Raw genomic sequence first — 23848 nt, 5'->3', positions numbered from 1 at the left:
AATGCATCCGGGGAACCGGATTTTCTTCTTTCTGTATGAAAATCGGGGTTTCAGAGCGGTGCGGAGGAAGCCTCCGTCCTCGGGTGCCGTGTGTGCGCTGCCAGCCCCTGCGCTGCGGAAAGAACGCGGGACGGGAACGCGCTCACCACGTTTATTTCTCACAGGACGATTGCACGTGCCAAGTCGAAGCGTCCCTAAGAGCTCAGTGTTATTTCTGAAGCTTGGCCCCTGGGATGTCTTCGTAATCATTCAAATCGCTTCCTGCTAAGACCCAAAAATTCCAGAGCGTTGCCAGCCTTGAGTTTATCCTGTAAAAACAAAACACTGGTGTATGTTGGGGTGTGCTCACGCGAACGCTGAGGCAAATGTCTGCATCCAAAGGCTCTCAGCCCTGCTTTACCGTGCCCTCGTGAGCTGCGGTAGAGAGACTGAAGGGCGTCTTTCAGTCTGTGCAGGAATCAATGTACTCTACTGATTGGTCAGTGCTTTTTTGTCTTCAGGTCTAAAATCAGAGACTTAAAAATGGAAAAAAAAAACACAAAACCCAACCCGGAACAGCCCACAAACCAAAGCGCATCCAAAATCGAAACAAACAAACAAAAAAAAACCCACGCCCCAGTGGAAAGATTGTACCTTCAGTTTATTGTCAAAATCGTCCATTGAATCAATCAGTTTTCCGGGTTCGAGTTCCCCCAGTGGAAAAGGGTAATCTGTCCCTAAAATAACTCTGTCCTGGTAATAAAGAAACACATTGTAGTTTTTGTAGTAGCAGGAAGCAATACAGTTGCACGTGCTTTCTGGAATGTATAATAAATGGCAGGGAAAGACACGTATGAACGTGCAAGGAACTGATGAATGAAGTGTTGTTGCCTTTGGCTACAACTGGGTATTGACTGTGAGTATGAAACGTGCGCATGGGAATATGGGTGACATGATCTCACTTATTTCTGAAAGAAGCAGTCGGAGAAAAGAAAATTCAGTACCAATCTGTGTGCATCATTGCTGGTATCAGAGATGAAAATAAATAGGCAGAGACACTGATATTTCCACGTATCATCTGCTCTAGAGATTGAATACTGCCAACTCACTGGATTTTATCAGAAGTCTGTTTTCCTTTAAGCTTCATCTCCTGCCAACGTGAATATTTGAAAACCATGTTTTTCATTAAAAATGTCTCTTTTGAAATGTCTCATAAATTTAAAGTCAAACTCATGAATTTTGGGGGACTCGTGACAGTATTTGAACTCAGTTACCGTTACTGAAAGAAAACTTATTTCAATTATTTTAGTAACTAATTGTGACAATATCTCCAGTAGATGTCACCCGAGAGTCTCTGACAAAAACCTACACAGAACCTAGGAAATCCAAACAGAAGACGTGAATTCTATTGTTCTGTTCTATATTGTATTATACCTTATTACAAAAGTCTTGCCATAAGATTAGAATAGGGAATTTATAGTCTTCTATTTACTGCATCAGTTTGGGTGCAGGTTAAATACAATACACCTGGATGCGCATGCAATTGAGCCGCTAAGTACCTTCTTTTATTTATAGTGCTCGGTTGGATACCGAGGCATTTTCTGAACATATGAAACACCAATGTATGCCGTATTAAAAAACCAAACCAAGCCACATCAACAAGCGTGCCAGCTTTATGTTAGACAATGGATTCCTTAGTAAAGGGGAAGAAAACCCAATATGTTCCCAGATGCTGAATAGTTAAGGTTAAGTAGGCTGGAAAGGCTTGGAAGCTCTTGTCTAAGGTTCAAAGAAAGAGATCCCACCCCCACACTGAAATAATCTGCGTGTGTTGTTTTAATCTTTTTTTTAATTTATTTTTCTCTAGTTTAAAGTGTTTCACAGCTAATTATGTCATCTATTCATAGGCAGCAAAATGAAGAGCTGTAAAATAATGAGAAAATCTAGAAGCAATTATTGCTGCTATTTGTTAGGCCTTTTATAATTGGAGCGTCAGTTTGTACCCATCCATAGAAATGAGGATTGTAATCCTTGTCTTTATCCAGCTGGCTTCAGCAAAGTCCTCTAAGTCTTTGCAGGTGGGCAGTACTCCTGGCATGTCATCTATTACCATGTCATGCCAAAGGACATCAGTAAAGTTCATTTTCCATAGAAGACCCTAAGGCCCAGCATCTCAATAAAGCACCTCGTTTTTTAGGAAGGTAAACGTGGCTGATGATTAAACCTCAATGAACCCTTGTACCCAGCAGCTTTTCTTATTTTTCACGTAGTACAGAATCTTAAAATGAATCTCAGGGATTCTTTGGGTCCTTCCCCTTAATGAGAAATCATATTTGCCTTCTTTTCTGCCATCAGGATACATGTGCAGAAAAGGCCACATTGCTAGAGCCAGTTCAGCTCCAACTTGTGGACTGAAAATGTTGTTTACCTTCTGGTGATGGCTCTCAAGGAATCACCATGGGGAAATTTTCGCAGACTTTTGAATCATTTAATCGCCCGTCAGCTCAGTTCTTCACTTTCTATACCCAGAACCCTTGGGGAATTTTTGTTTAGCTATGTTCATGCTGCTTCGTCACAACTGGGGTAGTCTCTAATTGACCTGTACCCCAAAATAAGAGCGGATAAGGTTGAACACGCACGACTCCGAGCTGTAGCTGGCTTTTAATATTCATAAGCTCAAGGCCCACGTGGCGTTCTGATGCCAGGTAATGGCTGCTCCCTAAGGACCTGAAGGCGCCTGTGTGCAGATCTGTCCACGCACCAATGCTGTTCCTGCACAGCTCTTAGCTGTACTCCAGAGAGCTGTCCTATTTCCAGCCTTCAGTTCATAAAGTTACAGTATCACGCGTTGAGACCCAACCACGTTGACTTCAGCCCAGAATTTATTTATCTTATACTTGCTATTCTGCTAATACTTCACGTATTAGCAACTTTTGAAATGCTGTTATGTGAGAATATCAAGTTTAATGGGAAAAAGAGGGATTTTAAAAATTTTCATGGTAATAAAGTAAGGCTTGAAAATGTGATGTGAATGTTCCTTCAAGGATAAGATGCTGGAGGCTATGAAAAAGTGAAAGAAAATGTGCTGCTTTCCAAGTTCTCCTGATTGTTAAAAGCATTGGGGTTTCAGGGATCTGATTCGTGGCTTTTCAGCATGGTTGCTGAATATTGCAACAAGAAGTCAAACCTGCTGCTTACAAACAAATAACTCTCATCCTGTTTCACTGTAACAAAGAAGGAAATCTCATTCTAATTCAACTACTCAGATACTTTGAATGAAATCTTGCTTCATAAGTAGTTCACTGTAATGAGACTTTTCTTGACAACATCAACCATAAATACAGTACTATCTCTATCTAGGGCATCTTCTTGGCAGCCTAATTTTTTTGCTATTCTGGACATGGAATCCTTTGAGCAGGAAAATTTTAAAGTAAAACAGGCATGGCTATTTGTATTACCAGCACATGGCCAATGGAAATATAGTCATGCCAAAGTCTGTATGACTTGTAGATGAAGCAGGCTGTAGACTGTTTTCTGGCCCTGAGGCCAACCACCCAAATCCCAACTAAGTCTTCTTCCCTCCCAAGACAAGATGGTTGCATTTATTCTGCTCAGATATTTGTATGCTGTGTATGCTTGTTAACGTGAAAAACTGATATAAAATACAAGGTTCTGTGAAGGAGACACTGCGAATGAAGACACACAGAAAAGGCAGAGATTTAATCCTCTTAAAGGTATCACTGGGTCACTCAAGCACAGATGATACCCAACCTGGCAAAGAGAGCTGCACCCCACGAAACTCTGATCATTTCACTGAACAAAGCAAGACTGCCTCCTAAATTGGAAAGAAAGAAACAGGTGCTAGGATGTGCACTGCACAGCTCGTCCTCTTGGAGGACTGTGGATTGCAGTACGAGAACATGAAGCTTTCTTGGTCCTCTAATTCACCAAAATAATTCACCCAACTAGCAGGCTAAAAGTGGTGGGGAATACAAAATAAGGGATCCCTTGCATCTTTCCCCTCCTGTTCAGATTGGTCATACCCATGCCATCTATGCTATTATGTCATTGAATCATAAAATCATGGAGTGGCTTGGTTTGGAAAGGACCTTACAGATCCCGTAGTTCCATCCCCCCTGCTGGGGGCAGGGTTGCCTCCTACTAGACCAGGCTGCCCAGGGTCCCACCCAAGCTGGCTGTGAATGCCTCCAGAGATGGGGCGTCCATCCACAGCCTTACTGGGCAGCTTGTGCCTGGGCCTCACAACTCTCTGAGTAAAGAATTTCCTCTCAGTATCTAAATCTCCCCTCTTTCAGTTTAAAACCATTCCCCTGTCCTATCACTATCAGGCTGTATCTGGGTAGAACTTGGTGAATGCCAGCTGAGTTCATAGCCACCGATGGTACAAGAATGTTCTAATACTGACAGCTTATTAGCAGATTTTTTGACAAGTAAACTGACTGGGCTTTGTTTCACTTGTTCTTGACATAACTAAGGCTGCACGCATTATGGGGCTCCTCCAAATCTATTTTTGATTCATGATGGCTTTAAGAAATAGATATTCTCCCTCCTTTCCTTATAGCTGTAGGTTGCACGTGTATATACATACAGTGTGTATATACACTTCACAAAACTTCCCATAATATTGTTTCAGGCTGTAGATGTGCTGTCTGTGCTGAATTTTTCATGAATTTTCAAATGTAGTTTTCCTAAAAAGCAAAAGTACTGTAGGGAAGCTGCAGGCAGAATTCCAATTTAAAAACTGCAGTGCAGAACAGACTGAAAACCTATGGATTTCAAATGGAAGAGATTTGGGCTCAGAGTACTAAGGTATAGAAAAGCAATTGTTTATTCTGCTTTATTATTTTTTGACCTAAGCAAGTCACTGCTGTATGAGTGCTAGTAGAGAATTATTTCAGCAACCTGCTCACATTGTTGGAGATGAAAATGGGAAATCAACAGTGACTTTTTTCTTCTTGTTTTTCTGAACGTTGGTCGTACAAGAGCCCCTGATGACAACAGCCTCATACCCAAGGAAGTACTAGGTGGGCCTACGACCTAATAGACAGGCAATAGGAACACAGCTGTTGACAAGAAGGCTCATGTGGAGAGTTTGTATTTCTGTTTTTGTTATCTGGGGAGTTCCGGAGAACAAGACACAGCTATAAGCCTCTTGCTGATTTGTAGGTATCTATTACACTGTCCTCCACACTTTCTGGAACATTTAGTAGTAAGAAGGAATCATTTGAGTTACCAATAAAAAGAAATTATTTGAACGGTTGTGGATTTTTATGATCCACAGCGTACATGATTTAAGCAGGCTACTAAAGTATAAAGATTTCTTCACTTTTTACTCTAATGAAGAAATATTTCTTGCAGGATCCCCACAAAAACGTGCTTTAATACTAACTTTTTAACACCTGCAACATTCCAAGCTGAAATACTGATTTCTTCATAGATGCTCTTGAAGAAGTAGGCAATTAAGCTATTTGAAAGTCAGGCTCCAAATGATTGCTTCTGCTTTCAGTCTCACCCTAGAATTGCAGGATATCCCATAAGGATCACTGAGCCCAACCCCTGGCTCCACACAGGACCACCCAAAATCCAAACTCTATGAGTGAGAGCAGTGTCCAATGCTTCTTGAACTCCAGCAGCTCAGTGCCGTGACTGCTGCCCTGTGCAGCGTGTTCCAGGGCGCAGCCACCCTCTGGTGAAGGATCTGTTCTTCACACCCAGCCTGACCCTCCGCTGACGCAGCTCCGTGCCATTCCCTTGGATCCTAAATCCTGATCAACATCACACAAGGAGCTCATCTCTCTCAACTAGGGTTCACAGCGGATGATTTCCCGGATTAAGACTGCCACTTAAAGATCTCCTTATTATAGTGAGGAACATTGTCAACGTTGCATGAGCACATCAGTTTATAAGAGCTTAGGTTTTGATTTTTCTGGGTGAATATGCTATCTTCTTCCTGCTTTCTTACTCTTCTCTCTTTTTGCTATTTCATAGAGGGAATTAAATCTGAAATGACCCACCTGCTTCTGGAAGCATGAAAACTCACCTCTCCTATTACACTTGTTAGGAGCCTTAGTGCACCACAATCGTGGACAAGAGAGTCCGTGTAAAATGAACCAAGGTATTTTCTTGGATCTATCTTATTATCCACTGCACACAGATCGGGGCGCATGTTGAATCCATGGGAGATTCGCCCCACTGTGTATGGAAAAGTACCTCCTGCAAGGAGAAATTTTTAGCAACAGAAACTGAAAGTATGTAGGAGGGAAAACAGAGGGATACCTAAGTTTTATTATTAACTAACTGGAGAAGAAGGGCTCTGCACGAGCATTTTTTTATTCATTCCCTTTCATTACCTTCTTTCTCTGTTTTCCCACTTCTTTGCTACAGTGACGCCCAGATTCTTACTGCTCCCTACCCATAAACTGCTTCCTGCCTCCCTTTACTTCTCACTTTCCTTAAAGGCTGTCATAGCAATTCAAACACAGCCTGAGACATGATAGAAAATGTTCATATGAGCAACCTATCTGGCAGATACTCTCACTGTGCTGATAGTGCTCAGTGAGGGGCAGGCTTAAAGTAGTAACTCCATTATCTGGCGTACCAGAAAATACAATTGTACCCTGCTCAACTAAAGAACAAGTGCATTGCTTACCTCCATGTGCAAAACAAACTTTCAGCTTAGGAAATTTTTCAAAAATTCCTCCCATAATCATGGAGCAAATGGCCATGGTTGTTTCTGCTGGCATGCCTAAGAAGAAGAAAAGCTTTATCAAGCCAAACCTTGAGTTTTAAATGTTATCTTCATTTTCTTCAATGCGCCTTGAGCCTACTGAAAAAATATCAGTTACAGAGCAGGTGCCAAAGGCTACGCGTTATTTCCATTAAAGGAACATGGCCTTCAATACTAATTAATTTAAATGAGGACACAGAACTAGAAGCTGAGATCAGCTGAATTCTAAGCCCACATTTTTTCTTACACCATGAGGACAGCAGGTTGGCATGGTATGTCCTGAACTGCGCAGTACTAACTTGGCTTCCCAGTTTGACTAGCTCAAAGACAAGTCTGGAATAGGCCAAGTTCTCTTTTCACCTGTGCTTCTGGGTTTCCTTGGTGTGGAAAGTGGGGCAGCTATGTTGGTGCATATGCCAACACAGGTTTTAATATGACGTGGTATCAGTTCCCACAGTGTTCCCACAATACCTAATCTCCATCTTTTGCATTGGGTAGCTTGGATACCAACTGTTAGGTACCCAGCAACAATTTAGGTTTCAATATCAAGTCTCAGTTTCTGAGTACACATGATGTATTTATAATATCACCTTATTTAGGTGCATAACTTCAGACATCCGGCTTGGAAATTAGGAACTGTTGGAGTTCCCCTCCTACAGGGGGAAACAATTCCTATCCAGCACAAAAGGGTGTCTTTATTTCATGTTTGTATTATACTGTCAGATGCAAAGCCTCATGGACTTCCTAGGAAAATCTTCCGGATTATTAATGCTGCTAGGTAGATGGAACAATTTTAATCTCTTTTTATGTCTGTTTTATAGAGCCTTCTCTGAATAAGACCAACTGATACTGTTCTAAAACAATGCGCTCTTGGATGGGACACCATGCTTTTCAGAACATGCATCATTTGCATATTGTATATGTTGTTCAGAACATCGCCACTGGAAACCATGAAAAAGGGTAAGTGAGGGTGGAATCAATCTAAAACTTTCTTAGTAGCAATTTAACCTACTTCCTGTTACTCAATGTCATCCTCATTTACCCAGCTAATCGGGAATAAAAGAGAAACCAGATGAATTCCCTACATCTCTGGGGAGCTTCCAAAGCACAAGCTGTTTCAACTATTGTTGATATGAAGTTAGATTCAATATTTCGTCACCAGTCAACCTATTACTAGGAAATAGTCCAAAGAAATTCTAGGAAATAACGTTTGCTTTTGCTCACTCTACCTGTTCTTCATTTACTTGTGTTATTTTTTGGGACTGCATTTCAGAGACAGTTGATTTTCCCCTAGTCATTTGCTCTCTGTATTTAGGACAAGAGAGAATACTATATTCTATTGCTAGTCTTATTCATTTCAGTTCTAGATATAAAAAGTTAGGCAAACTATACAGGCTTAAAAAGAAATGCCTGCTGGATTTCCACAACAGAAGTAACTGTAGTGCTTGATTTTAAAGAAAAAGCATGTCACTGTTCTCTGTACTGGTACAGTTGCAACAATCTGCTGGGCATAATCCAGTGACAGTTTGTAAATACAGATTAAGTAAAATAAATGTACGCTCACCTATCAGCCAGGGAAACCAGTATTTGGACATCCTTCCATCCTGCTGCATGTCCCAGGGGTGTACAAAAAGACAGCAATTTAATTGTTCAGCGGCCTGCAGCAAAAATAAAAGATCTAAATCTTGTCTTAATCTTGCCAAAATACCTCTTAGTTTTTAGTCACGTTGAAGGTTTCCTGCAAAATCATACTGAGCATTATACTAGCAATGTAAATAGGCCCAGAAGTAAGAACTATAAACATTGCTTTGTTTTATTTACTCCTCTGGTACCTACCCTGAAATCCTCACTCAGATTCAAAGTTCTTTTGGAGACTAAAGGACTAGGAACATGGGTGATAATATCTGTGTAGAAAGCCAAGCGTTCCTCACACTAATGTGGCACAAAAGTACTTTCTAATGTCAGTCATTCTGCATTATAAAACTTGGTTCAAAGTAGGATTCTTTGGGCTTGATTTCTCATATGAAGATTAATTCTCAAAATGTTTTATAAATTGTTCCAGCTGCACTCAGGAATCAGATCATAGGTGTTGGAAGGGACCTTTGGAGATCATCCAGCCTCCTGCTAAATCATGTTCCTCAGAGTAGGTTGCACTGGAAAGCGTCCAGGTGGGTCTTGAATCTCTCCAGAGAAGGAGACTCCACAACCTCTCTGGGCAGCCTGTTCCAGTGCTCTGTGACCCTCAAAGTACAGAAGTTTTCCCTCGTGTTTGTTGTTGTTGCACTACATCTGTCCTCTTTGGCACTCTGATTGGCTTAAAAAACCTTACAACTCTTCCTAATCCACCCTGAGTTGGAAATCTAGCTGCATGTGGTCAAGGAACCACGTCCATGAAATACATTGATTTTTCCAAAACTACTGATAACTTTGGGAAGAAAAACAGAGGAACAATACAGGATGCTGATCCTGTCTGAGTTATTTAACTACGTTGCTTAAATGTAAGTACATAATAATCAGAGTCATTCATACGCTCAACCAGGATTTAACAGGTTTGTTTTGTCAGTTTTATTTCTGGACCTCCTCTTGTTGCTAAGGAGATTGTCACACTTTGGAAAAAATCAGGTTTATTTACCCACACTTATATAAATAAAGATGCAACTTCTGGATTCTAAGGAGTAATGGTTATATACATTTGTAAATTGAAAATAGCAACTCAATAAATGGCTTGGCAGACTGATAAATTCAATTAACTAGTGATTAGTCAGATGTAAGTACATGGTGTGAAAACGGGATTGTGCCGATTTCACTTGGGTAAATAAGAAACTTGGGTTCAAACGCTCATAGAATTCTCAGACTTCAATGTTATCTCACTGGTTTAAGCAGGCTGGGTTAGTGAATTCATGAATTAAAAACATTTGAGATGCACTCTTCTTTCTTTAAAACGTGTTGTGCAATTTTAAATTAATGTTTTTAGTCTCTTGATTTCCAAGACATTAAGTAAAATTAGCGAGAGTCTTTTGCAAATGTTCCTTCATTTACACTGAGCAGATTAGAACAGTCAATGGTTTTAATGTATCTATACATTTAGCTGATGATTGAATACGTATCAATATACTTCCAGATAGAACTCCATGCCACAGAATTCCCCCAAAAGAGGAAAGAAACATTTACTCACAGCGTAAATCTGATGGAGTTCTGGCGCATTCAGGTCCCACTCGTTGACGTGAGATCCTATTTGTACTCCAGGAAATCCAAGTTCATTCACACACCGATGCATTTCCTTCACAGCCAGGTCTGGAGCTTGTAGAGGTAACGTACCCAAGCCAATGAACCTCTTGGGGTACTTTTTTACTGTATCAGCTAAGTCATTATTTAACATCTGGGATAGATCTAAAGTATCCTGAGGTTTCGCCTGATAAGATATTAAGCAGAACAGTTCATTAAAATATAGTTCTCAAATGTTATCACCTTTGGAAGATATTGGATAAATGTCACTGCAAACAAATCAGAGACAGGGCTTGAAACTGAAATTTACTTTACAGTTCGGAATGAACGAAATCCAATTTTGCTTTGTTTTAAATCCTCTGCCCACAGTTCTTCTCGTCTTGAATATTATATCAACCGTGTCTGCCTTTAGCACTGAGGAAGAGCACAATAAGGCCCGGGTTGCCGATGCACTGGAGTATCTGGTCTTTTGTGTAAACCACTCCTCTGTTTTTGTTGTGCCAAATGCGAAAACCTGAGCAAATCATTTTCAAACATAGCAATTAATGTTTACTATCCTATCGTTGAAGCTGAAGAGAAGAATATGAAAGATGTGGGATGCTGGAGCATGGTAATTTTACAGAGAAAACAGAGCAAAGCTCTCTAATGTTTAGAAAAAGATAAGTTATAATTCTAATTAAAAACTGCAATATCCACACAATTTGTTTCCCATTTTTTTCCTAATACATACTTGATGGAAAAAAATTGCCATAAATATCGGTGTAAAATTTTAAAGAATGTAAGGTTCAGTGGTACTACTTATACACGGGCTTAACACGGTAACTTTGATGTAGCATATCTGTATACAAACCACAACATGGCTTCCACACACACCTAAACATTCAATCTGAGAATATATTTAGAGCACCGCATTGCTATGCTTTATCTTACCAGACTATTCCTACTTCTTTGATGCATACAAGATCAAGCTGTGAAGGGAACATATTAACTTAATTTTCCCACTGGATTTTAAGATTGAAAGGATTCTGGGTTCTCCTCCCATGGCACATTTAAAAGAAAGTCAGACAAAGTCCCAAATACATCCTTGAATTTTTAGTGCCTGAGAAAATACTGCCGGATGCCTAACTTTCATGGGATCAGTCCATCAGTCCATCTTCCTGCTAACCAGCGGCTTTGCTCTGTGAATTCTTGCTCCATGTTTCCAGCTACCCCACATAAGATCCCCAGCAGAAATTCTATCGCTGCCTCTTTCCTTCCTCCTGGATGTACTCCAGAGTGGAACTTTGCCAGGACACCCCGCAGGCTCTTCTGATCACTGGGTTTTTTTTGATTGTTTTCCTCCCCAGAACCATTCCCCATTTTCATCTGTGCTCTAGCAGCTATTTCAATCACGTAATTTACAGGAAGATACATTCAATTTTTAAAAAGTTTTGTAACATATGAACAACAAAATATGCTACTAGGAACCTACCCAGTAACTGAACATTACAGGGACAGTGGAAAGGACTTGGACGGTGACGCCTGAAGAAGCAAAAACAGGTATTAATGTTTCATTCTTTTGATATAATGTTAAAAACAAGAAAGCACTTTGGATTGAAATGCAGAAGCATATTAACAGCTAAAATGGAAAGAAAGAATGAGCTAACTTTACTATGGATGCAATCTGTTTTTTGCTGCTTGAGAATCATGGTAAAAAATCTTGCGGTGTATCAGTTTATTAGGTTTGGAATATTTTTGCTAAGGAGAAAGAAAGAGAAAACTTCCATACTAACAGTAGACTTTTTTGTGAAACCATGGATTTTGATTTTAGCAGTGTATTTTGATTTAAGCAGGTGTGAAGTTGAGTAAAATTGCAATTTAATGTTATTCTCAAGTAAACGAATGTTAAACCAACAGTATGCAATCTCTTGATTAACAATTGAGTAACAATCTCAGCAACAAGGAGAATTAAGTCTACGTTGTTTGGTTTCTGTTCAAACACAAATCTATACCACTGTGTGTGAAAGTTTACAGGAATGAACCTACCAAACCTGGTACATGGACAACAGAGTAAACAACATACAGTAATTAGGACTTCCAGCATCTAAAGGGGAGCTACAAGAAAGAAGGGGACAGACGTTTTTAGCAGGGCCTGTAGTGAAAGGACAAGGGGAAATGGTTTCAAACTTAAAGAGGGTAGATTTAGGTTAGATACAAGGAAAAAGTCTTTTACACTGAGGGTGCTGAGACACTGGAACAGGTTGCCCAGAGATGTGGTGAGAGCCCTGGCTGTGGAGACATTCAAGGCCAGGCTGGACCAGGCTCTGAGCACCTGACCTAGCTGTGTACGTCCCTGTTCATTGCAGGGGAGTTGGACTAGATGGCCTTTAAAGGTCCCTTCCAGCTCCAAGGATTCTCTGATTCTATTACTTAACTAAACAGTTACATGCAAAACTGTATTTTTCTTTAAGTCTGATTGCAGCACCATCTCATATTGTAATATTTATGCACATCTTTTATCGCGCTTTTAAAAATTTAACTTGGTTGTAAGCAATAAAAATACTAATTCAAAAGATGGCAGAAGAACTCTACAAGAATTTAAGACAATGGCCCTGATAAAGCACGCAAATTTTTAACAAAATCATTTTCCCCTCCCTGTATTTTAAGTAGGAAATAAGAGGGAAAGCTGACTCAGGCGTCTCTTTTGCAAGATCTGATTAATATTATGGACAACAGCAGTGTTTTGGAGATTAAAGATTAGGTCTATAATGACATATTTATCTAAGTACAGCCTAATTTGTATTCTCTGCTTATGTGCTACTGGGCACTTGATTAGAATATTGAGAACGTTCTCCATGTTTCTCACAGTGTGCTCATATTTGGTTTCAATCCATTTGTACACTACCTTAAAGGTAGATTTTTATACTGAACATTCCCAGATACTAAATTTAGGAAGAAGATGAATCAGCATGGAAAAGAAATTACTTTATATTCTGAATATGATTTCACTTAACTTCCTGAATCCTCCTGGTGCAATCTGATTAGCAGATGATACACCTTAATGGTAGGCACAGTATTATGGGAACTAATTTGTCTCTTTGTTACATTGGCTACCATCTCTTGCTATTGTCAAGAATTCTAGGGCAGTGCACAATGTCTTTTGGCTACCATGCTGTAAGTTCTCTCTCTGAGTTAATAACACCTTACAATGAGTGATAACAGCTTTGTTCAGCATGGAGACTCCCTGTGTCTTTGTTCAAAAATGATGATGTACTTGGAAGTTCATTTTTTGGGGTATGAATCTGTTTCAGTTTGTGCTACATAAAATAGCCGTTGAACTAAGTAGCTAGAGCTATGTAAACTGGCAGGAATAAACATGGCCCACAGTCTTTATAATTAGAAGAATGATAGGAATGAAAAACACTATGCACTCTTTTGCTTTCACACTTAATTGATACCCATGTCTCTGGAGTGCTGTAATAAAAGGGGATATTTTTTATGGTGCATGTCACCAGATGGTGCTGTAACACACAGCTTAAGATTAATATTATTACTTTTCTAAACAAGTGAGCATTGTTTAGTTGCTGAAGAAGTATTGTGGCGTTGGTTTTATTTAGTTTCCTGATACATTTTCTTTTCTGGACAGTTGTTGCAAAAAAAGTTGGAAAACTGCTCTTATCTTTTCCTTTATTTACAGCAATTAGATGGGCAGAATTACTAGAAACTTGCCACTAGTGGTGCAGGAAATATTTGAAAAGGAAAAATGCCCAAGGGGTATTTATGATTGACACTGCAGTTGAGTACCGTGGCAATCCCCAAAAATCCCTGAGTTAACTCGGGGAAATGATAACAATCCAGTCGAAGCAGCACCCATTCCCACTTACATGTCTGATGTTTGGAGTCTGAAGTTCTTCTCCAGGGTGACAATAAGGCAGCTGAAAACTATCGGAGTTGTGTTTTCCCAGACTGGCTTATGTTATGTGTTGCAGAGTAAACCTCCATTAGGAGAAAGACCCCAGATATCCCCCCTAACATGCTATCCCATTGGAAAAGTAACATAATGATCGTGGAGGTATTGTGTATAATAAATCTGGTCTTTGAGATAATTCAAATCAAAGATCTTTGTTCTCTTTGATAAGTTGGAGAAGATACTCAAGTTATGTTTCATTAGGAACTGATGCAGGGAATTATTCAGGCCTCAATCTAAGAATAGATAATCTCTAGTAATCTAGCATTTCTCTTGCAAAAATAATTTGGAATTACAGTGTCAGTAAGAACTGAAAAATCATTGATTTTTTGCTCAGTCTCTGCAAATCTTACCTAGTGACACGAAGAAACCTGCTAGAAGATACAATTACAGATCTGGCATGTGGTTAAGTTTCTTTCTAAATCAGGAAAACTCTTTCCTGAGAAAGCAATGGTAGCAGTTCTCAAGGCTCACAATCCTCCAGCAAATATACAGAAACAGAAAAAAATGTATTACAAAAGGAAACAATTAGATTAAAAAAAAATAAGCGGACTCCTAACATTTGGAATAAAAATGAAATGGTTTCCTCTTTCATGTACATCACGTCTATACCTGGAACCTGGAACATCTCTTTTCAAGTCCAAATTCTGCCGTCTTTAATTATGTCAGCTAGTTCCTTATTGCATGAACAATCCCACTGAATCCAGTGAGTCCATCTGGGGAATAAATTGCTACTGAAAATGAGGAAAGTTACGGGAACACATCCAATTTGAGTCTGAATATATAGCATATCAGTTTTCACTGTCTTCTAATGGATTTAAGCTAAGGAAGCAGTTTGATAAGTCTTTTAATTTTGATATAGTTAGTAAGCACTTTCAGATTGTCTAACGGAGCAGATGTTCTGAATGAGACACAAAGATTTCAGTTCCCTTGTGGAGGTACCTGATAGGTCCATCTCTTTAATCCGTACTACTGGATCCCAGCAGTTCTCTTGAATAACTCTAAAAACCTTCCCATCCTTCATCATCTTGGCCTGTCCCTGTGAAATGACAATTTCATATATTATAAATGTGACAAAGTAGCACATGCTAATTTATATAGTAACTTTAATTTAGTTATTTCATAACTTCAACTAAACTTTAACCAAAGTTTATCCCCAAACCACACACACACACACACACACACAAAAAAACACCCAACAAAAACAAACCCGCAAATCTAAACACAGCATAAAACCACTACCTGATCTACTATATACCATCCTCATTTCCCACCAGTTCCCAAACTGAAAAAATTCAAAATAAGATCAAGGTCAGGAAATTTAGTGCTGTTCCTTTAGCTGTGAACATGGAAACGTCCTTTCCAAACATTCTTTTTTGGTTGATTTGTCAACTGTCCATAGGACAGTGATGTCACATTAAGCAAAAGAAAATATTTGTCACAGGTGTACGTAGCCCCACATCTCTATGTGTTTGTAAAGACAGACAAGACAGTATTTCTATTGGCTTAGCACAAATTGATTAGATAGAATTCTCCAATACTTGCAAGGCCTGATAATCTTTGGTTGCTTGTTGCTACTTTGGGGCTAAGTGGAAATAGGTTAAGTCAGAAGATCTACACCACCGGGTGGACATGGGAGAGGTAAACGTGGCCATGCAGGAAATGGACTGGGAGAAGGAGACACTGAATTTGCAGTTGAAAATTGAAAGCCAGATAAACTGTGAGAAAGCACAGCGGTTATTCTTTCACCTTCACAGTAAAAACCAGCTAAGTGCAGGGCAGCCTTCTGCTTCTTCTGGAAAGGGAATTCTCTGTCTCCAAAGGCCATTTTATTTTTCCCAGCAAAAATCTTTTCATTTAGGATCCTTAGAACACCTGTCTATTTTGCTAAATAAAAACCTGTTAAACAAGAATATTCCTACAGTTACGTTAAAACAGCAATAAGCTACACAATTTCACTATTCAGAGAGGAGCTGGGCTTCTGTCACCATCTTCCGAGAAGTCAGGCTATTCTTAACCTTGAATTTGCTATAAACTTTAGACATCGTTCACAAATATACTGCTCTAATGAATATTTTAAAGCTCTCTTCAGCAAAGCTAACTGTGCTACCTCAGCAAACTGTCAAGTTACCAGTTAGCTGTACCACAGTCTGTGAAAATTACTTGAAATACTACAGTCAGTAAGAACAACTACATCATCCTGATCCTCTGCTAATATACTTCGAGTTCTTGTAAAATTGATTTTCCAGCCTGACAGAAAGTTTTACTGTAGCCACGCTCTCCATTATGTAAAAAAAAAAAAGAGAGAGAGAGAGAAGATTGGCCCATTGCTGCAGACTGCCTAATAAATGGAAAAATATTTGGGGTGTGAGTAGAGAGAACAGAGTAGAACTGAGTTGGACTGAGCACTGTATCACATCCAAGCAGGTTGTGTGGCCTTTTCTGGTTTACTGCTGGCAGTGTTTCGGTGAACACAGGTGAACTGTAATTCTTTCCTCGGGCAAAGCTAAAGCACACCAGCTGAACTCATATATATTTCCTTCTGCTAATATTGAAAGCAGTGTTGGACAGATTGTAATTTCGCCAGCAACCTTGACAGTGCTCATACATAAATGCTGAGATGAACTGTAGTTCTCTGAATGCTGCAGCGGGGTTTGCAATACAGGGAAGCTCTTAATAAGCCCTGTGTTGCTCTCATTAGAGAGCTCTTTGCACAGTTTCCTATTTTCCTTTGCATTAGCTGATTCTTTGTGAATGAAAACATCCTACAGGTCAAGGCTGTACTCACAGCATTGTATGTGAGCAACAACAGACTTGATTATGAAGGAAAGCAGAATACGATCGTCTGAATAGATTCATGCTCATGTCTGTCAGGATAGAAAGATCTGGCCCAGCAACAGAATGACTGGAAAATCAGTCTCACTGTTACTGCCCCTAGACACTGCCACTAATCTGCACATCATATTTTTTAGATAAGAAATTACTCAGACACCTCAGCTGGTGAGAAGCTTTTGCAGTCGTGAGAATGAAAGAGATGGTGAAGAAATTTTTCAGGTTCCAAAGCAATGGCTGCTGGAGCTGCGCTGTGAAGTGCTGTGTTGTGCTATTCTTAACATTATCTAATATTTAAGACCTTAATTAATTTATTTGAACATTAAGAGAGAGAGATTTAAGAATCAGATCCAGGAGGCTGATTTGGTTCAGTGAGCTACAGACATTTTAAATTACTGCATCACTGAGCTATACAGTTACATCCCCAACTGCGCTTCTTAAAACACACATGTAATTATTTTCTTTATTGAGGCTTGAGAAGATTTAACTTTTTAAAAAAATCTTCTAAAAAATCTTAAGAGTTAACTTCCCTGCCTCCACGTGTCGGAACAGAATTTTATTTTGCCATGCACTTTTTTAATGCAACATTTTCAGACAGAAGTAGGCTAGGCAGAATTCTCTGCAGAGAATATAAGGCTATTATTGACTTGCCACAGAGTTCCTCTGTGAGCTATTTTTAGCTAGGAGTTTTAGCACGAGGCCTGTAACAAACAGCTAAGCTGCTAAAACTGTCCCCCTGTCTCCCCTTCCTGCACCTACCAGAATCTCAGAAGCTGTGCCATCCGCACTTTGATTCAGCAGGTGGCTTGTTCTCTCCTCCCATGCCTGCTTAGGCTGAGATCTGAAATTTCAGCATAGTATTTGTTTGCTCCTCATCCTTGGTCCCAGCCTTCATAACCTGTGGCCCTCTTTCATCAAAGGCTGTTAGGCATTTGATGGCATGGCCTTGCATGTTATAGAATGGCAACAGCGTGTATTATTAGCTTGCAAGGAGCAGACACTTCCAAAATCTGTGTATTGTTCCTCTTGTTCTTGAATATTGAAACCACTTTTTGTCCTCCTTTCCCTCATAACATTACAGAAGTTACTATTCCCCTTTGAAGACATTTTCATGATTAAATTCTTACACTTTTATTGAAATACCAGTTCCCTTTGTTTTTGCTTCTCATATAGATGACTGCATTTAACTAAAAGAATTCTGTGTTATCTACTCTATGTTGACATGTCTTATTAAAAACAATTCCTAAGAGCTACCTATTCCAAGTGTTTAGAAAATATTATGACAAAAAATGGATAGTGGCTCATACAAGAGAATGTAAAATGGCTGCACTGTTTCATGTCAAAAGCAAGTTCTACTGAGGCATATTAGGACTTTGAGTGATATTTATTCATAAAAATAGACCTCTAGATAAATCTCTGTCAAAGACTCAGCCAACCATATTGCTACTTTGCTTTTTAATGGATTTCCTGGAACTTTTTTTATTTCTGATTACAACAAGTTCAGCTTAGAGCACCAAACAGGCCAAACCTTGCAGTGATGATCCAGCTGTACCCATCCATCGTATCCATATCTCTGTAAAAGAAGAAGCCAGCGACCAGTTAGCACTCTGCAATAGTAATAGAAATGTCAGTTCTTACAACCCAGCTGTACGTCATTCAGGAGGCATACGTAAGCATATACTCTGTGTAAATAGCCCCACTGACTTCAGTAAAATTGCAAAAGTTTAATTAGGCTGTACTAATTGTATTTGTAAATCTGACCTTTTAGCTTCCAGTTCAACAACATTTTAAAATACGTATTAAAACTGATTTCAGAGCGCTTAAAGTTGCATACCTCATTCAGGTTCTACTTGGAACAGTATTTCAAAACACTGAAAAAAATTGAATCAAACATGTGGCAGTGTAAAAATTGAGCTGACAGTTTTCCAGTCCTAACAAAAAGTAATCAGTTAATCATTAGCACAAAGACGTATCGATTCCACTTTCCAGCTTCCATGATTCAGCAGCAGTACTGAAGGTCAGTCTCTCTCTATTAATATTTAAACAGCCAAGAGAAGCTGAAAGGAGAAGCTTAGATGCTCACAGATTCTTCTGGAGATTCAACTTTTAAAACACAACGCACAAAAAAAGCCGATTTTGTTTTATTTTCATTAATTAAACGAATAGAAATAATGAAATAGCATAAGCTGAAAACGGTGCTCAGAATTCCTGTTTTTTTTCTATTGAGAAACATTTCAAAGTAGAAGCAGAGATTTCTTTTACTGAAATGTAAACAGTTTGAATAGAGCCCAGAATTTCCTGTGATAAAAAAAAAAAAAAAATCAATCTGAAACAACACCATCGGCTTTCCCACAGTAGGCGTGCAGAGCCAAGCCTCCCGAATTCAGACAGAGGTACAATTTATTTACATTTAATTCTTCATAGCTTTATATATATATACTTATATATGTAAGGTATTAAAATTTATGAAAAATGCTACGACATCTAATGAGAACTAGCTCCATGTTAATTACAGCTACAAGCTGTCGGGCAAATGAGTACTTTAAAGGTGCTCAGGAAGCCTGTAGGCAATAGGGAAACTCACTGGTCTGCTTTGGAACTGCTTTCCCTCTTTTTACCTGTCAGTTGTTAGCTGCATGTGTTGATAATCCTCGCTGAAGAATTTCATTAATTTCTATTCATTTTTATACTGACTATGGGTTCCTAAATTCTTAAATAATTATCTTGGTAATAGAATGTTCCAGTCAGATTCAGGATTTAGTATTTATAAGGCTAAAAAAAAAAAAAAAAAAAAGAAAGAAGTTGAGCACTATGTGTACATGCTAGGGCTGCCTAATTGGCCCTCTACGCATGAGATGTATAGAGCTATGTTAATGGCTTGGATTTTCAGCGGTCTTCAGGGAATTCTGAGAGTTGCTTTCTATTCTGGGTCCGTTAATAAACCTTCAAAAAGCCCAAACTTTAGAAGAGAGGAAACAAAAACTAACGGGCAGAAATTAACTTTTAAAAATTTGGCCTCAGCCTCTTTAGTCGTTGTTTAAATAAATGCAGCTCTGGCGTGTGGCTGACCGCAGGGCTAACAGCGGCGATCTCATCCTCGACATACATCCGTGAACACCAAAAGACTCTTGGGCTGATCTCCTCTCAGTGAATGTATTGTCCTTTTGACTTATATATGGCAGAAATTATTTACATCATTTAAAATCGGAATGAAGGTGTTTTCCGTAATAAAGGATTTTGCGCAAGAAAAGGAATACAAATATCAAACAAGTAAGAGTAGTCTTTCTTTGTTGACTGGATATTCAGACTCCTACCCATTTAAACCAGGCATGTCTGTTCTAAAAGATACCTGCCATCTCATCTACATTATGCAGCATACATGTTTTTGTTATCGAGGAGCTCATATGATTATAAATAAGAGCTATAAATATTTATAAAGCCCTCCCTAGAGGAAAGAAACATTCCCTTCCAGGAGGTTTAATGCATAAAACGTTACTCTTCACTCCTAATGCAGAAATAATCCCACATTTATTCTTAATTTTCGATTATCTCAGTCCTTTTTTCCTGAACTGTTGTTCTAGTCTTCCAGCTGCTCTCTGGCTCACACCTGATGCTGGGCTGTCCTTTTTAAAGTCATAGACATACGGAGCTCATGCATAGGAAATGCTTTCCTGAGAATTTGCCATCGTCAACCTCAAAACATTAAAGTAAAAGAGATGTGCAGCGTAAAACAGCATCAGTTAGTGTGTCAGATGCCTGAGAGCATAGCTGAAATGATGGTATGGTTTCGTTGTCAAGGACAGGCACAATGAAAGGCTGGTTCCGTAGCACTGCCAGACACAGCCAACGTCCATTCAAGCTACTGCCAGCACAGAATTGCAACAAGAGAAGCAGCAACTCAGCTCTCACCTTCTCTAGTCCAATTTTATGAATGAAAACACTAAAGAGTTATAAAAAATAGCTATCCTAGAATTCTGAAAGCTGTTTTTAGTTGCAAACCATTTTGTATGTATGAACAATATGTAAATACAATTTGATCATGCGATCTTTTTCAGTACTCTTTGTAGCACTGAAGGTGTGGTATCGTATGAGTCCAAAAGTCTTGATCCATCTTTATGTTCATTTGTGATAATAATTATTCAGGCAACAGCTCTACAACCTAACTCAGAACCAGATGAGTACATTGCTTTTGATAACCTGAAGTAAGAAGAGGAGTAGAATTACTACATGAAAACCTAAATCACACTTTCCATTCTCAATTGCTTTTCACAGGATCATAAAATCGCTACTGGCAAGAATATATTCATGCTGTTGAGTGCTAATAATAGTGTACCATGCAAAAATTCAGAGTTAAGACAAGTTCACTTATAGCTTCAGTGTTGTGACAACTGAGGTTTGTATTTGTAATACAATATGCTGCATCTTTCCAGTAACTGAAAACATAACAGATATTAGTAAAATAATCATAATAATCAGTTAGCCATAGTTGGAGTTACCCAATACCTGTTGCAGTGAGTGGCTCTCATGCCTCTGGGCACAAGAAATGAATGACTTTTGTTCTAGGTAGCATTACTCTTGTCTAACATTTGCTTATTTCTCCATTGAAATTGGAAGTGAGCAGCATTTGGGAACCTGACAGCTCTGGTTTCATCAAGAAAATGGAATTTATGCTTCATCAATTTATAGTTTTAAGTCTCAAAAACAAAAACAAAACAAAAACCCCAAAACCAAAGAACAGTCAAAAATATAAAAATGACACCAGTCTAACTAGAGAGTGGGGAACACAGCACAGCTTCCCATCCTTTTCTTACGGGGACTCTTGCTTTGCATAGTAATGTTATACAACCATCTTACATCTGAAAAAGAAAAAATCCAATTAGATAAAAACCTACTGAAATCAGGTATTTATAACAGAATCCTTCATTCAATGAGCTTTCAAAAATTACGCTGGTACCAATGGCTGCTGCTAACATAAGGCACTGAATATCTAAACTCTTTTTACCTTTTTTAGGTCAGGCCATTCCTTAGGTAGAATGTGGCTATGAATATCAATTTTCATTTTGGAAGTATCAAAGGAGAAATACTGTTTCACAGAGTTTTCTGTGTAATTGCTACTATCCTTCTTGCCCCTGGTTCAGCGGCTTATTAACTTGGGCTGCCGCGCAGATCCACCTGCTGTGGGTCACGAGAACCCAGTACAGTAACCAACCAGGGAGCCTAGATCCCGGAGGAGTGGCTCTGCAAAAGAACAAAGGCTTCTAGCAGAAAGTCCATGTGATTGCATCAACTACAGCTGACTGAGGGCAAAGGGAGGAACGTGTGTTTATATTGGCAGTATAAAGGGGGATATTTTACCTAGAGTCTAAAATGCAAGCTCCTTTGCAAGCTCAGCTTTACAAGCTGAAAATCATTCAATGAAATTGAATTAGAATGAATGTACTAAGCAGGCTGGCTTGAATTTCCTCCTTTCTCTTAGATTCTTACATAATTTGCAGCGAGCAAATGATGTACTCTTGGTAGGCAGTCACACCTCCTCATCCACTCTCTTTTCCTTCCTTTGCATTTTCTTAAAAGTTACTTTAAAAATTCACAGAAATACTGAATTGTAGCCAAATCTGTGCTCCGCATTTAATTCCCTCCCTCTGATTATTGGTTTAAGCTGGGTATTTACACGTGCCACTGCTCAGAGCCTTTCAAGCTGGCTCAAGATCAGGCAGGAGAATGGCTCAGATTACTTTAGTAATTAAGGCTATTGGAGTGCGCTTGCTAATATGGCAAGTGGTTTCTGCATTCTAAGTGAAGCTTAACTGGATCTACCTCAATTTTTCTGTGTAATTGCATCTTCTGTTTCACCCTTTACACAATTTAATATTATACTTCTTTCCTCAAGGTACCGTTGACTTTTATTCATGCCGCATTTTTTCTCTGTAATGTATTTCTGGTGTAGTTGTACTTCAACGCAGGCTGCTCACACGGTGTCTTCTTGCTAAAGCTGGTTAACCATTTCTTGATTAATTTGTTTCTCATGAAAAATGCTGACTTTTCAAAACTAAATTTTGCAGTGAATCATTCAACCTGAGATCGAGCAACTAGAAAAACAAGTGGTCCATTTTGTTTCAACCATTTTCTGACGTCGTTATTTTGTTTGATCTCAATTTAAAAAAAAAAAAAAAAGACTGCAATGCATTTCCCTGCTTTGCTGTGTTTTCCCTCTCTCAGAAAGTCTGCTTTTGATTTACTCAGTTAACCTGGATATTCTTCAGGTCAACTGCTACGCGGTTGGTTGCTCACTTGATAGCATGCTTCTCTGCAACTTGGGGTCACTGAAGACTGAACGTTAAAAGAAATAGGAAGCAGATGCTTTTGGAGAGTGTATCCTACATTAAGCAGAGCACCCAATAACTCATTTTCCCAGATAAATGAAATGGGATTTAAAATAGCAATTATTTCTGTATCACAATCAAAACCAGTCTGTTCATGACCCAGCTGACAGGTCAAGCAGTGAATTTGCTCTCTTGCTCCCAAGTGTGACAGCTATGCTATACACTATAGTGCTATAATATTAGTCTGTTGGCAAGCTACATGCTTGTACATACAACTGCAGAGATAAGGATGAAGTGTTGATTCTATGATTAGGTACGATATGATAATATGATGTTATTGAATAAAGACAACTTTGGAAGGCAGCTCCCCATCTGAGCACAGAAAGCAGAAGTACTAGCAATGGAGAGGAGCAGGAAGATAATATTTAGAATGTCCAAGACATAGCTTGTTCTCCTAAGTCACAATGGCTGCAGAGGTCAGCATTTCTTCAAAACTGTGCTTTACTTTTCTCAGCTCTAAAAAAAGATGTAGCTGCTAGTTGCTGCTCCCAAGACACAGCTTAGCTTGCAAACAGTGCCTGCTCCCACCGTGCATTTCATTTAACAGCAAACTTCCCTTGGAAACCTCATCAGTCAAAGGCAAAAATTGTATCCATTTCAACTTGATCTCAGGGATATTAAGACATCTGCCTATATCCATGATGATCCATTAGGTCAGCAGCAGCAGGACCAGCAGTGGCTACAAACAAGAGCATCTTCAGTCACTCTTGCATCCTGCTTCGAAAGCATGGGTTT

The 23848-nt window shown here is 39.1% G+C and overlaps 1 protein-coding gene and 1 long non-coding RNA gene across 3 annotated transcripts in view; one reads left to right on the top strand and one right to left on the bottom strand.

Moving 5' to 3' along the window:
- Window positions 138-22729, bottom strand: ACMSD (aminocarboxymuconate semialdehyde decarboxylase). 2 transcript variants are annotated; one of them, XM_021397957.1, is made up of 10 exons: window positions 21733-22728; window positions 18259-18303; window positions 14841-14937; window positions 11424-11473; window positions 9903-10139; window positions 8292-8385; window positions 6650-6745; window positions 6041-6213; window positions 634-732; window positions 138-308 (listed from the first exon to the last, which is right to left on the bottom strand). In XM_021397957.1, exons 1-10 carry the CDS (start codon window positions 21787-21789, stop codon window positions 246-248), a joined length of 1011 nt encoding a protein of 336 aa, XP_021253632.1. In that variant the 5' UTR covers window positions 21790-22728; the 3' UTR covers window positions 138-245. The 2 variants fall into 2 exon arrangements, with proteins under 2 accessions (XP_021253632.1, XP_021253633.1); XM_021397958.1 differs by lacking the exon at window positions 634-732 and having other exon boundaries at window positions 21733-22729.
- The window catches only part of LOC110399366, a 21587-nt gene continuing 16050 nt past the window's right edge, over window positions 18312-23848 (top strand). Inside the window, exon 1 of the long non-coding RNA XR_002439147.1 lies at window positions 18312-19123. This is a non-coding gene — a long non-coding RNA (uncharacterized LOC110399366). The remainder of the gene's footprint in view (window positions 19124-23848) is intronic.

The sequence above is a fragment of the Numida meleagris genome, chromosome 5 (assembly GCF_002078875.1).
Source record: "Numida meleagris isolate 19003 breed g44 Domestic line chromosome 5, NumMel1.0, whole genome shotgun sequence".
Lineage (NCBI taxonomy): Eukaryota > Metazoa > Chordata > Aves > Galliformes > Numididae > Numida > Numida meleagris.
Note: the sequence above shows the minus strand (reverse complement) of the source record. Positions and strands in the feature narration are given on the sequence as shown.

What these genes read in the sequence shown, in the direction of transcription:
- ACMSD (XM_021397957.1), bottom strand. Translation starts at nt 21,789, where the DNA reads ATGAAAATTGATATTCATAGCCACATTCTACCTAAGGAATGGCCTGAC. An exon ending in AACTCCATCAGATTTACGCT is followed by an intron (nt 8,386 to 9,902) that starts GTGAGTAAATGT and finishes TTTTTGCTGCAG; the next exon opens with GCCGCTGAACAATTAAATTG. An exon ending in AGTTTGTTTTGCACATGGAG is followed by an intron (nt 6,214 to 6,649) that starts GTAAGCAATGCA and finishes TTCTCCTTGCAG; the next exon opens with GAGGTACTTTTCCATACACA.